The sequence below is a fragment of the Capricornis sumatraensis genome, chromosome 18 (genome assembly GCF_032405125.1).
Source record: "Capricornis sumatraensis isolate serow.1 chromosome 18, serow.2, whole genome shotgun sequence".
Lineage (NCBI taxonomy): Eukaryota > Metazoa > Chordata > Mammalia > Artiodactyla > Bovidae > Capricornis > Capricornis sumatraensis.
Genome location: NC_091086.1, coordinates 71546860 through 71561091, shown reverse-complemented (window position 1 = coordinate 71561091; position 14232 = coordinate 71546860). Strand labels below are relative to the sequence as shown.

Here is a 14232-nt window from a genome sequence, read left to right as displayed (position 1 = left end):
TCTTCCTTTAAGGACCTGGTGTCCCGACTTGGAGATGTTTACCAGGGATGGTGACTGTAAGTGTTTATAGGATTTTAAAACCTTTGTTATCTAATACTTTCTATGCTTGCACTTTTGTCATCTCCTGTCTGTTTTCCTGGAGTGACAAATAGTGACAGGAAAACGTGTACTGTGCTTTGTGCTGTTAGGCCAGCAAGGCCCCTTCTGATGGTGAGTACAGTGAAGGGCACTGCTTGACAAGTCAGGCTCCGTGACAAGTCAGGCTTGCCTTCTGGTTTTACTTCTTAGTGTTCTCTGTCCTCCTCCACGTGGTGAGGCTGCTCTTCCCATTTTCCTGTTCAAATGAACACTCTTACCGTCTTTCTTTTGAGCTAATAGTTCAGTTCAGTTCAGTCCCTCAGTCGTGTCCAACTCTGCGACCCCATGGACTGCAGCACGCCAGGCCTCCCTGTCCATCACCACCTCCCAGAGTTTACCCAGACTCAGGTCCATTGAGATGCTGATGCCATCCAACCATCTCATCCTCTGTCATCCCCTTCTCCTCCTGCCTTCAAGCTTTCCCAACATCAGGGTCTTTTCTAATGAGTTGGCTCTTCACATCAGGTGACCAAAATATCGACGCTTTAGCTTATAAACTAGAAGTTTCTATAATTGAGACTTAGAGAAACTTCAATTATTTCCTAATTTCTATGAGAAAACTTAGTACACCTAGGGGTTTGTGTTGAGCCCTCTCTTAAATCTTATTCTGACATTGCAACTGTAAAACATTTCAGAAAGGGCTTTCCAAATTTTTGCTAAATAACTATCAAAATGATAACCTACTGAACACAAAAATTTCCAGAGTTTTATTAGTGGACAATTCAAATATTGACTCTTAGTCTCCTTTTGAAAGAGTACCTATGTGTCTTGAAATCACTGGATTTCTGGGTAACTTGATTTAAGAATGTCCACCGTTACACTCCAGTTTTTTGTTATAACCCTATAAATACAAGAAAGAAAAATATTTTTAGCCTATGTATTTTCCACAGTCTAATCATCTTTGAGTCACGATTTTATTTCAAGTCTGAAAACTCTGGAGACACCCCAGAAAACATTTGCGGACCTTACTCTTAATCCTGTTTGCTGGTTTTAAAAAACCAAACAGCCTTTAGGTAGAAATACTGACTTCACATTAAGGAAACGGATTCTGTTTGGTCTTTAAGATTTGGAAGTGGCATCTAGTAATGGTCTGCTTACCCACAGTGAATGTATAGGTACTTAAAAGTATGATGAAAACTGAAGCAACAGTTGTTTTGAATATTCTAAATAAGAGAACACTTAGAAGTCAGACCTTTACATGTAGTTTACATGTATACATATACTTTATTTTCAGTAGGAGTGAATTAATAGTTGCCTGTTTTTGCTTTTTTCTAGAACATCTTCCTAAGCTCCAACCCAGACTATACTCGTGTGCAAGGTACTGATGCTTATTAACGTAATACATAGCGTCTTTCCCCTAAAATACAATGAAACTCCGACTTTCAAATCCTTGCTAGCTACAGGTCCATTTACTGAAAACTTACCAGATTTGTGGAAGACGGTAGCAGATGTGATAAGGAGTGAAGAGAAGCAGGCTTGGCCTCCTGTCCTCCCAGAGTTCGTAGGGCATGGCATCTTCTATGGCTATTGTGGTCCAGAACCATGTCCCCGCTTAGTGAGTCTCCAAGTCCTCCCCCTGTGGCCTTATTGGTGTGCCTGGCCGCCTTGCTGGGGGTGGAGGAGGAAGAGGAGAGGGAGGGGTTCTGTATAAATCTCATCTAGTCTTGGGGGCACACAGGTAACCAGAAACTGTCCTGAGTGATAATCAGGACGCTGGGGGCAGGGCTGACTTTGCAGTAAACAGCAGAGCTGTTCTCTGAAGAGTGAGAAGGTGACTAGTGCCCGCTCAGAAATACCCCCCAGTGCAGTAAAAGAAGGCCTGGTCTGGCCCGTATGTGTTAGTCCTGATGCGGAGTTTAAAAACTCGCCTCTCTGTCTTTGCAGCTCAAGTCTATTTCACCCAGGGAAGCTTCATTTCATTTTTAACATCGTGGAGTTTTTGTCTAACACCACGGAGGTGGTTCTTCGGAGAGGCGTGTGCACGGGCTGGCTGGCCACCTTGGTTGAATCAATTCTTCAGCCGTACACGTGTACAAACCATGCAGATGGCAAGAAAGCCCTGGCTCCCAAGGTATGAGGAGAGTGCAGTTTTGGTGATGTTGGAAGCATTCATTGCTTAGTTGGAAAATGCCCCCTGCGTAGTTCGCTACCAATAAACCATTCAAAGGAAACTCTATGCCACACTTGAGCTTTAGTCTTTTGGAAAGTTAGAACATAATTTTCACTTAGTATCAAATAGTCCATGTGTTTCCTCAATGCGTAAAGTGTGAATTGTATACAGTACAGTCTTTGCTCCTTGCTCATCATGTTCGTAAACAGAAGGCCTTTTGTGTTTTGTATTTTGATTCACACTTGTCAAAAATCTCATTTGAGACCGTATGCAAAGGGAACAATTACATTCTCCCTCCTCACCCATAAGAATGGTTGAAATCGAAAAAAGAAGTTGAGTCTTTATCATGAAGTCTTTTCCGTGGTTTTGAAAAATGAGACATTTGTAATGTCTTACTCCTGGTTCGGTTGTTCTAAGTTACTGAAATTAAAAAGTTGACAGCCCTTGGGGGAATTAAGACTTCTGATATATACCTGAGAGAGCTTAAGACTGGGGCCTAAAATTGCCCTTGAACTTGGTGTTTTCCCAGTCTGCTCCCTGGAACAGGTGTTTTACCACATGTGTTTCCTTACATCCACAAAATTTTGAGAACCAAGAAACTTCTCTTTTGGAAAGAAATACTATAGTAATAGTACTGACACGCAAGTATCGTGCCACTTCATGGTCTCATAAAAATAGCAGATCTCCAGAAAGTTAAAAATGGCATATTGAAACACCTGTATTACAAACACCAAATGTGGGTGCCTCTCACATAGTCTTTCTTTCTTTCCTCCTATCCTTTTCCTCGTCTTCCTTCCCCATTTTAACAGATTTTTATTGACTGCCTAGTTTTGAGGCCCTGGAGGTACAGATAGAAAGGATGTAATTCATAACTACTTAAGTTTCATCTTGCCGTGTAATACCATATTTTTGTCCACGATCCATCCACCACGCACCGACCCCAACTGGTAGGTGGTCCTGTGGTTCACAGATGCCCCTGCCCCCAGGGAGTAGACGTCCCCTCCCGCTCCTGAGTGGCTGGGCCACGTAACCAGGCTCGCAGGGAAAGGCAAGTGGCCAGGCTTGTGCCAGGTCTCAGCAGGAGCTCCGCGCCCGATGGAGTTGCTCGGCTTGCCTCTCTCATCTTCCCGTCTGACCTCGAATGGGATGACTCAGGTCAGGGTTGCTCCTTGGCTTTGGATGCAGGTGAAGGAGGTCATGGTGCAGAGCTGGCGTCCTGAGCCGAGACAGGGTGAGCGTCCCGTGAGCAGCAGGAGCCGACTAGTACTCTCCCGTCTCCTCGCCGTCCCTGGAACATGGGAGTGTGGTTTCTTCAGCAGTTTTATTCTGCTTCATGGGACTTACTTATTATCTGTCTTTCTGTAGATGAATGAATGTTTTTTGTCTTTTTCACACAGTAGAATATGCATCCCATTGACATAGATTTGGTTTGCTCATTTCTCCATCCTAAGTGCTTGTCATATTGAGTACCTTCAGTAAAATTGTTAGGTGGATGAATCAATTGAATAAGGCTAATGTAATATCCATCACAGCTTCACTCCAAAACTGGAATAGTCATTTGACGCAACTCTGCCAGTTCTCCATTTAAAAAGTACTGTATCCATCCTGTGGATGAACTTCGGACAGCTTCCCTTGAATTAAAGGCTAAAATATATACGATTATATCTGTATGCAATGTAGGGACGATTCCTGTCATTCTTAAGTTAATATCACTCAGTGTAACTGAAGCATATGGCAGAGTGAAACTGAGAGTCAAGTACGTTAACAAGCTGATTCCTTGTAAGTGTCCCTGGCACATGGTTTAGAAGAAAACCCTTTTGAAATTGTAGCAGAAAGATTTTTATCGGTGTCTCCTTTATTAGTCTAGCTTTGCAGCAAAGCCTGGATGCACAGGAGCAGAGGCCACGAGGTGCCCTGGCATCCTTAGGGCAGCCCCTTCATTTCTCGCTCGCTTGCCTAGTTTCCGCTTAAGCCCTTCACCCCATCTTGGCGTTCGTCTGCATCGCCCCTTTATGTCCTGATGCGAAGGACCATGTCTTCATCTTGTGTGTGCATTTCTTCATGATGCATATGATGGGGTGCCCACTACTTTGGGCCTAGAAAAATAACTCATTATTTATTTATTTATTCAGTGTTCTACCTCGGAAATAGCCCTGTCATTTTAAAAGTACTTTTGATTTAGAAAGAAAAAAATTTACAAGACAGACTTGTTTATTTCTCTGTGTTGACAGATGTGCTTGTGGTTTCAATAAGATTTAATGCTGCTACTTAATTTTGAGATGCTTCTAAGGGAAAGGGGAAGTGATGAAATTAAGGGGAAATTTCACTTTCTGATTATCTCGGCAGACAGCACCTTGGTTATATGCTTTTGTTCAGGTTCTGTTTTTTTCAGACTTAATGAGCATTGCCTTAATGTTTCAGATATCCATTTCTCCTCGAACAACAAACTCTTTCCACTTACCAAATGACCCTTCAGTCCCCATCATAATGGTGGGTCCAGGAGCGGGCGTGGCCCCCTTCATTGGCTTTCTGCAACACAGGTTTGTATCCCTCGTGGACCTGGCTAGGAGTATAATAGAGCGTTTTTTTTGTTTCTTCTGGGGTTTTTAGGACATTGGACTTCAGTTGTAAAATTTTTATTTTAAAAAATTATTGTGAAATGTGTGATAGCTTAGCATAGCTTGTCACTGTGGGAAAAGTGAATATATCGTCTGGAGATTTTGGTTTGTGCTGGAACTTGCATTTTTACTGTGGTGTTTACTCCCCCACCGCCCAGCCCTGTACTGTAGATTGTAGTGTGTGTGCTGGGGACAGATTTCAAGCACATCTGCATGCTGTGCTGACGTGCAGCTGCCCCATCTGTTCCTTTGTTGCTGTTGTTCAGTGGCTCAGCCGTGTCCGATTCTCCGTAACCCCATGGGCTGCGGCACGCCAGGCCTCCCTGTCCTTCACTCTCTCCTCGAGTTTGCTCAAACTCATGTCCGTTGTGTCAGTGATGCCACCCAACCACCTCATCTTCTGTTGCCCCCTTCTCCTGCCCTCAGCGTTTCCCAGCATCCATCTATTCCTTAACTGGGTCATCACAAAGACCCAATTACACCCAGCATTTCAAAGTCAAACCCCTAACACCAGTAATTTTCAGTAGAATAATATTAGTTCATGTATCTTCATATCAGGGCATAATTATTTGATACAAATAAAATTGTGCTTCTCTCCCTATGTGTAAAATAGCAATTCTTACGTAATGTTCCCCAGGTAGTGGAGTGATATGTTTCGGACAAAATTTTTGTGTAGTTTTCTTTTTTGTTGTTGTTAAGAAAACAAAAAAGTGGGACGTGTCAATCACGTCTGAAAATTGTGCAGCTGACTGTTCTGCCTTTTAAAGCCCTGTGCCACTTCTCTAGTACACTAAGAGAGTTTTTAGTCATAAGATTGTTGCTAGTATTTAGTGTAGAAATTAGTCGAGGTTTCACAGTGTGGTCATTTGAATTACCTCTGCTCTGGAGATGTCATATAAAGGTCATAGATGTCTCAGCCCAGAGGTATACTTACTTTCTCTAGTGTGCCCTGGAGTGGGCGACTCACCCTGTGGACAGTGAAGTGTAAAGTCAGTAAACGGACTTTGACTGCAGAGTTGGGTTTTATAGACCTACCTGGAGAGGCAAGAAGAGAGAGAGACTGCTGCTACCTGTTCTTTCTGCCAGACCTCAGCTTTCTTGTCCCCTTAGAGAGAAGCTCCGGGAACGACACGCAGGGGGCCGCTTTGGAGCCACGTGGCTGTTCTTTGGCTGCCGACACAAGGAGAGGGATTATTTGTTCAGGTACTTGACAGCCCTCGTGTTGTAAGGCTCTGCCATGCTCTACAGGTGTCATCTCAGGCTTCTCCAACTTGAAATTACAAATCTTCCAGTGACTCCTTACGTATTGTGTTTCAGAGACGAGCTCAGACACTTCCTTAAGTGTGGAGTGCTCACTCACTTGGAAGTCTCCTTCTCAAGAGATGCTGCTGTCGGGGAGGAGGAAGGCCCAGCCAGATATGTGCAAGACAGCCTCCAGCGTCACAGCAAGCCGGTGGTGGGGGCCCTCCTCCGGGAGAGCGGTTACATCTACGTGTGTGGGTGAGTGCAGGGGGTGGGGAGAGTCGGTGGTGTTCATTAAAGAATCCAGGGGCCCATTGGTTAACGACCCGGACCTGTATGGGTGGGAGATTTGATTCTCAAGTACAGGGATAGAAATATAAGTTCTAAAACTATTTTTACGTACCCTCCATAGCCAGGAAGTTGTTATCAGGAAAACAGAGTGAAAATTAACTCATGTAGCCTTCCCTGGGTCCACACTTCCACTGCAGGGGGCATAGGTTCAGTCCCCGGTTGGGGAACTAAGATCCCGAAAGAAAATTAACTTGTGCGTTGTGAACTGCTCTGTGCTATTTTAAATTAGGTTTCTGTGTTTGTTTTTGCTATGTCTAATTCATTGTTTAATTGATTTTGATCAGTGAATACTAAACGTGTGATTTGTGCAGTCAACCTAGGAAAACAGCTTTGGTTTTGACTCTGAGAATGGTTTCCCTCAAGCTCAGTTGGTAAAGAATCTCCTGCAATGCAGGAGACCCCGGTTTGATTCCTGGGTCAGGAAGATCCTCTGGAGATGGGATAGGCTACCCACTCCAGTATTCTTGGGCTTTCTTTGTGGCTCAGCTGGTAATTAATCTGCCTGCCATGCTGGAGACCTGGGTTCAATTGCTGGGTTGGGAGGATCCCCTGGAGAAAGGAAAGGCTACCCACTCCAGTATTCTGGCCTTTAGAATTCCATGGACTGTGTAGCTCATGGGGTTGCCAAAGAGTCAGACACAGACCGAGCAACTTTCATTTTCACTTTTCACTGAGAATGTGAATTTAGGATTTTTTTCTTAAGACATAATTTGTAATGTCAAAGTTGACATACGCCAGCAGTCATTCTTACGTTTCATCTACTTTTTGAGACAAGATCCATTATAGAAACCCAAGATTGCCATAGGGAAAAAAAAATTTAGGAACTGTTTTAATGGAACTCAAAATGTTTGCTAAATAAAAAGGAGTTTTGAAATGAGAAACTACACTTATTTTTTTTTATCCTAACACTTCCCTTCCTGGCATTTAAAATGTTCCGTTAAGTTACCAGGTTGGGTTTTTTTGATTGCTAAAACTGACACAGAAAAAGAAATATTGGCATAATGACCTGGAGTACATATAAATATAATTGAAAAGGTTTATAAAACAGAACTTACTTTTTGGACTTACTCTCTGATAACGTCTATTTGTTTGTTGTATCATTTTTAAAGAAAGCTGACTTTGGCTCCTAAGTTGATTTCACGACCCATTAACGACGCCTCAGATAGAAGAAGCTGCTTTAGGTCAGAAACGACCGAGCTCCTGGATGTTGTGTTGGTTTATGTTTTCATGTAGCTTCTAGTGAAGTATTTGGTCTTCCTTCTGTTTGCAGAGGGGAGTGCTGTCAGATTTAGGCTGAAGTTTTAAGTGCAGCCCTACAGTAATGGAGGCGAAGTCCATGTACAAACATACATGTACAAGTATATGAATAACTGGTACTTGAGATCTGAAAATGTTAGCCCAGAAGTAACCCTTCACCATCACTGGTGCTTCATTCTTTCACATCCGTGAAGTGAGGTTGATAGCACTCAAGCTGGTCTGAGATGAGGGCTCAGACTGAACGCCCCTTGGCCTCTAGTGTGGACTAAACAAAGGGGACCTTGAGGAGGACAGCCACCGAGGAAAATGCGAGCTTGTCCCTCGGCTCAGGGGACACTGTCTCAAGGGGGAGCCTTTGCTGCTGAGAATCAAGTAAGAAGACGACGCAGGGCCCAGGAGATGTGGCGGCTGGAGCCCCGGACTTGAGGAAGGGCAGGGGGATGGCCTTGGGGTGCTCTTGGCATGCTTGAGCAGGAGCAGGATGTTGGAGCAGCCATTACGGCTTTCTCAAGGAATCTCTCTGGAAGGGGCAGGGTGAGTTCAGCTTCCAGCACAGTGGAGTCCTGTCTGGCAGTTACTCACACCGCAGACATCACAGTGCCTGCCGGCACTTTGGCCCGTGCATGTGTCTGGAGACGGGAGGTGGGCGAGGTGCCCTCTGCCCCAGCCGCCCACTCCCTGTGGGAGAGCCAGGGAAGCAGTGCTCACGGCGCAGCGGGGGTTGCGTGGGGCCTCGCCCGGCCTGCAGTGAAAGAGCTGGGCCGTGGAACTGCACCAAGGCAGCCCTCAGCAAGTTCTCAGTGATGTGCCTGTTAATAACTGTGTGCCCGTGTGCCTGCCAGGTATGCAGGCTTAGACTCTCAGGGGAGCTCCTTGCCCCAGGAATACCTTGAGAGTGGAGGGAGGGCAGAGGCAAGGAGGGCCCAGCGCGTGAGGTCCTCAGGCGCGTCAAGATTTCGGCTGCTCCTGGAGCTCAGAGCCCGTTGAAAGACTTAAAGCTGTGAATGGGCTGGTCAGCGTTGCATGTGCTGGTGGTCCCTGGGCAAAGGCCTGGCCTTGGGCTGGGGGGTGTGGTGGTGACCAGTGCCTGGAGACCTCAGGGTCACTTTCCAGAGAGATGGAGGGGGTTTGCAGTGTGGTGATGCAGGCCCAGCCTGAGATTCGTGAATGCAGGAGGATTTAGTACACAGTTCCTGTTGTTAAACAGAATGCTGTTACTCATTTTTCTCTAGAGATGCCAAGAATATGGCCAAGGATGTCCACGATGCCCTTGTGGAAATAATAAGCAGAGAGACTGGAGCTGAAAAACTAGAGGCAATGAAAACGTTGGCCACTTTAAAAGAAGAAAAGCGGTATCTTCAGGATATTTGGTGATAAACCTAGAAAGCAAAAGAAGAGAACTAAAGTTTTTTTTTGGCTGAAAGTACTAACATGAAACTTGACTTGAAGCTTGGGACTTTCAACGTTTAAATTTAAAAAAATTTTTTTTTCCAACATTTCTTGGAGGAGGTGGGGTGGGTTGTGAACTGTTTTAACTATACAGGAAACTTTCAATTCAGGTTTCCATACCTCCATACCTCCCCTCTCCCCAAACCACCCTGAGCGGAAAGGCGGCCCTGACTCCTCCACCAGCACCTCCCAGGCTACCTCCACATCCTGGAGAATTTTTGCAGGGACGTCGACCAGCTCACTGGGATTCTCTGTTGGTGCATGTGAGGGCTTCTCAGCGCAGAATGTGAGCGTGGGAGCTGACCTGGTAGGTGGTCAGGTCTTGTGAACTTGTTGCCAGTTTTTTTAATAATCTAAAATTAAATTTTATTTTATACAAAATATACCATAAAGAGTATTCATATGAGTGTATTAAAATTATATATGTATAGTATATCTGATTACATGTTTATATATAATTTTATCAGATGGTTTATTACCAAAACTATATTTCTGATAAAAACATTTTAAGGTAATGCTTATAGTGATTCTTTTCATGATGCTGGAATACAACCTATATTTTGAAATTCCACTCTGGCATATGACTTACTTATACTTCGCATGGTTATTTTTTCTTAAAATCACAGTTCCAGAATTTAAAGAAATTTGCATTCAGATTATAGATTCATTTCCCATCTTTTGATTTCTGCCCCTTTTGGTGTACTTTTAGATTTTCCCACATAATTTATTGTTATTTCTGTGATTGTAACCTGGGCTTAAAATGCCTCCTTAATACCCTTGTATTTAATAAATTCCTACCATCGTCTGAATATTTATGTCCTCCAGCTTTCCCCCTGCCTCCTGATTCATATGTTTGAATCCTCACCTCTGATATGATGGTACCAGGAGCTGGGCCTTTGTGGGGTGACAAGGTCATGATGGTGGCGCTCTTAGGAATGGGATCAGTGCCCTTGTTTCAAGACGCCCCACAGGGCTCCCTGCTCCTCCTGCCCTGTGAAGACACAGCGAGAAGTTGGCGTCCGCAACCTTGAGGCCTTCACCAGAACCGAACAACAGTGGCACCTGGTCTGAACTTCTGGCTTGCAGAACTGAAAGATTTCTGCTGTTTATAAGCTACCCACGATACCTTGTTAGAGCAGCTCAAATGGACTACTGGACTAAGACAATTCCCACTGACCCATTCTCTTTTAGTATTGTCAGAACAGGAACCAAAGTATAAAAGGGGCATGGAAATTTGTTCTCTTAGTCTCTGGTATATATTGTTTTTTTAATTAAAGAGATTGGCATTTAAAAAATCTCTACCTGTCACAGGGTTCTGGTCATTTTGAAAAATAAATATCTAAAATAATACTGTGTATACTCTTAAGATTTCTTAAGACTTCAAAGCAGTTTGTTACAATCTCTAACCGTACATATTTCATGTCTTTTACAATAGAAATACTTCTGGAAAAACTTACAAGGCATAAGAAAACATATCAAGCAAAATTATGTGCATGTGTTGATATATGTCAGCCAGAATAGACTTAAGGTGAAAACATGAAAAGGGACAAAGAACGATATTCCTTGTTGACCATTCTAACTAGAAAATACGGCTGAGAACTTAGGTCCCTGTGCCAGTGCTGCCCATCCATGTTGTTGTGTTCATGTTAGTGGCTCAGTCATGTCCAACTCACTGTGACCCCTTGGACTGTAGGATGCCAGGGTCCTCTGTCCATGAAATTATCCAGGCAACAATACTGGAAAGGGTTGCTATTCCCTTCTCCAAGGGATCTTCCCAACCCAGGAATCAAACCTGGGTCTCCTGCAGTGAAGGCGGATCCTTTACTGTCTGAGTCACTAGGGAAGCCTGTGAGAGTGAAATCACCCAGTCATGTCTGACTCTTTGCGACCCCATGGACTGTAGCCTACCAGGCTCCTCTGTCCATGGGATTTTCCAGGCAATAGTACTGGAGTGGATTGCCATTTCCTTCTCTAGCAGATCTTCCCAACCCAGGGATCGAACCCGGGTCTCCTGCATTGTAGACACACGCTTTACAGTCGAGCCACCAGGGAAGTCTTAAGTGTTACCACGTTCCCATCCCGGGAGTCGAACCCAGGCCGCCTGGGTGAAAGCCAGGAGTCCTGACCGCTAGACCATGTGGGAAGCCTATACATGACCGCCCAACTGACAGATCCCTAAACAGAACCTGAAGAGTGTTCATTGTGTCCTCAGATCCTGGCCTGAGGCGTGTGGTTGGTGCCCAAGATCAGGGTAATTTCTGTTAGGTTGTGAGTTACCAGGTTCAGATGAGAGTTAATCAGCTGCTCCCTCACAGCCTTGCCAGCAGATGAGGGTAAAACTAGATCCCAGGCCAGATTCTGCAGCACACACAGCTGTTGAAGTTTTCTTTTTTTATTAGCAGTCAGGCACAACGCTTCCTACAGCCAGGCCTGTAAGCTTAATGAAGTTCCAGCTCTGTCTCTCTAGGTGGTCCGGCTACATCTTGCATAAAAAGTTTCACATCAAGGTGGATGTGAGTAAGACAAGGGCAGACTTTTGCTCCTCTCAGCATCATGAACTGCACCCCACCCCCACCCCCAGCCCAGTGCCTGGACACAGTGCTGTTCTGCGGTTACGCCTCAGGCGCTACCCCAAGAGTCTTGCTGGTTGTCTTTTTTGACCTTGTCTGTGTAGCAGTGGGAAGTACCTCTGATTAATATAGTCAAACTCCATCATATCTTAGTACCACTAGGTGTTCAGTAAGAGCCCCTTTCTAACCTGTCATTGTAAGAAGCTACTGTTGGACCCATTATTTTCGGTGATACAAGGCTGATCAGTGATGAAATTAGTAGAAGAGCTTGAGGCAGCCATCAGCTGTATGGTTTTCCTCATTGGAATGCTGACTGCACCCAGAGAGTTCCTCACTCTCTGTAACACCTCTGTCTGCGCTGGAGTAGTCTAAACTGAATTCCAGACACCGTAATACTGGGACATAATCTACTTAGTCATAAACTGTCAGGTTAAAAAAATGTGGGAATGTGCACTTCACAGCTGGCAACCTAGATGACGTGTGAGCTGCATCCAGGCATCTGCAACCCACACTGGTTTCAGATGCTTGAGACAGTTTTAAAATTGACCATGACCTAGGCCATAAAGGGAGACAACAGATGGTGTGGGATAAGGCATTGTTCGCTGGTCTTGACAGAGTTAAGAAGCAACTATATCAGCCCACTGAAGCCACACTGAAGAATTTTTAAACCCATGCAATGACTTGTGGCATAGGAAATGAAAGTGGTTTACAGAATATTTAGGACTGATTTCTTCCAAAGTGCCAAACATACACATGAGTTGCAGCCAAAGCAATACCCAGAGGGAAATTTCATCCGTTTCACAGGTATTCCCAGTGCCTGCTTCGCAATGGTCCTGAAGTACTGTGGCAACAGCAGTGAAGAAAATAGATAAAAGCCTCTCTTTTCAGAACTTGGATTCTTACTGAGGAGAGCCATAAATGGATGAATGAATATCAATTATGATGTCTGAGAAGATAATAAAGGTTATGGGAAGAGGAACTAAGGCGCCTCTTGATAAGGGTGGAAGAGAAGAGTGAAAAAGCTGGCTCTGTAGAGCCCCTGTTTGAGTTCCCTGAGACACACAGCAAATTACCATTGGCTGTCTGTTTTACATATGGTAATGTAAGTTTCCATGGTACTCTCTCCATACATCTCACCCTCTCCTCGCCTCTCCGTGTGTCCATAAGTCTGTTCTCTATGTCTGTTTCTCCATTGCTTCCTTGCAAATAAATCAACCTGGAGGGGTGGGATGGAGAGGGAGATGGGAGGGAGGTTCAAGAAGGAGGGGACATATGTACACCTGTGGTTGATTCATGTTGATGTTTGACAGAAAACAACAAAATTCTGTAAAGCAATTATCCTTCAATTAAAAAATAAAAAGCTGGCTTAAAACTCTATTCAAAAAACTAACATCATGGCATCTGGTCCCATCACTTCATGGCAAATAGATGGGGGAAAGTGGAAGCAGTGACAGGATTTTATTTTCTTGGGCTCCAAAATCACTGTAGACACTTGCTCCTTGAAAGGCAAGCTATGACAAACTTAGCATATTGAAAAGCAGAGACATCGCTTTGCTGACAAAGGTCCGTACAGTCAAAGCTATGGTTTTTCCAGTAGTCATGTATGGATGTGAGAGTTGGACCATAAAGAAGGCTGAGCACCAAAGAATTGATGCTTTTGAACATTGGTGCTGGAAAAGACTCTCAAGAGACCCTTGGACTGCAAGGAGATCAAACCAGTCAATCCTGAAGGAAACCAATCCTGAATACTCATTAGAAGGATTGATGCTGAAGCTGAAGCTCCAATACTTTGGCCATCTGATGTGAAGAGCCAACTCATCTGCAAAGACCCTGATGCTGGAAAAGCTTAAGGGCAGGAGGAGAAGGGGGCCAAAGAAGAGGAGATGGTTAGATGGCATCATTGAGTCAATGGACATGAGCTTGAGCAAAATCCGGAAGATGGTGAAGGACAGGGAAGCCTGGCATCCTGCAGTCCATGGGGTTGTAAAGAGTCGGGCATGACTGAGCAACTGACCGACAACAAAATACCATGGAAACGAAAGGGAGTGTAGTTTAATTAGCATAAAAGCAGGCTTCAGAAGGGCTTCTGTGGTGACCCCGTGGTAAAGTATCTGCCTGCCAATGCAGGAGACTCCAGTTCAGTCTGGTCTGGGAAGATCCCACACACCCGGGGGAAACAGCCCGTGTGCCACAACTGCTGAGCCTGTGTGCTAGAGCCTGGGAGCTGCAACGAGAAGTGAGAGCAATGAGAAGCCCCCACCCTACTAGAGAGTGGCCGCCACTCACCACAACAAGGCTTCCCTTGTGGCTCAGTTGGTACAGAATCCGCCTGCAGTGCAGGAGACCTGGTTTCGATTCCTGGGTCGGAAAGATCCCCTGGAGAAGGGAAAGGCTACCCACTCCAGTGTTCTTGGGCTTCCCTTGTGGCTCAGCTGGTAAAGAATCCACCTGCAATGTGGGAGACCTGGGTTCGATCTCTGGGTTGAGAAGATTCCCT

The 14232-nt window shown here is 44.8% G+C and overlaps 1 protein-coding gene and 1 non-coding gene across 2 annotated transcripts in view; one reads left to right on the top strand and one right to left on the bottom strand.

Moving 5' to 3' along the window:
- MTRR (5-methyltetrahydrofolate-homocysteine methyltransferase reductase) overlaps positions 1 to 10468 on the top strand; it is a 32909-nt gene extending 22441 nt beyond the window's left edge. Inside the window, exons 10-15 of the mRNA XM_068990596.1 lie at positions 1414 to 1456; positions 2023 to 2209; positions 4670 to 4788; positions 5977 to 6069; positions 6184 to 6366; positions 8949 to 10468. Coding sequence (XP_068846697.1) covers positions 1414 to 1456; positions 2023 to 2209; positions 4670 to 4788; positions 5977 to 6069; positions 6184 to 6366; positions 8949 to 9090 — 767 coding nt within the window. The 3' untranslated portion in view covers positions 9091 to 10468. The remainder of the gene's footprint in view (positions 1 to 1413; positions 1457 to 2022; positions 2210 to 4669; positions 4789 to 5976; positions 6070 to 6183; positions 6367 to 8948) is intronic.
- A 768-nt stretch (positions 10469 to 11236) lies between these two features.
- Positions 11237 to 11308, bottom strand: TRNAE-UUC (transfer RNA glutamic acid (anticodon UUC)). The gene has a single exon. It is a non-coding gene; the product is annotated as a tRNA-Glu (tRNA).
- Between the last annotated feature and the right edge of the window lie 2924 nt (positions 11309 to 14232).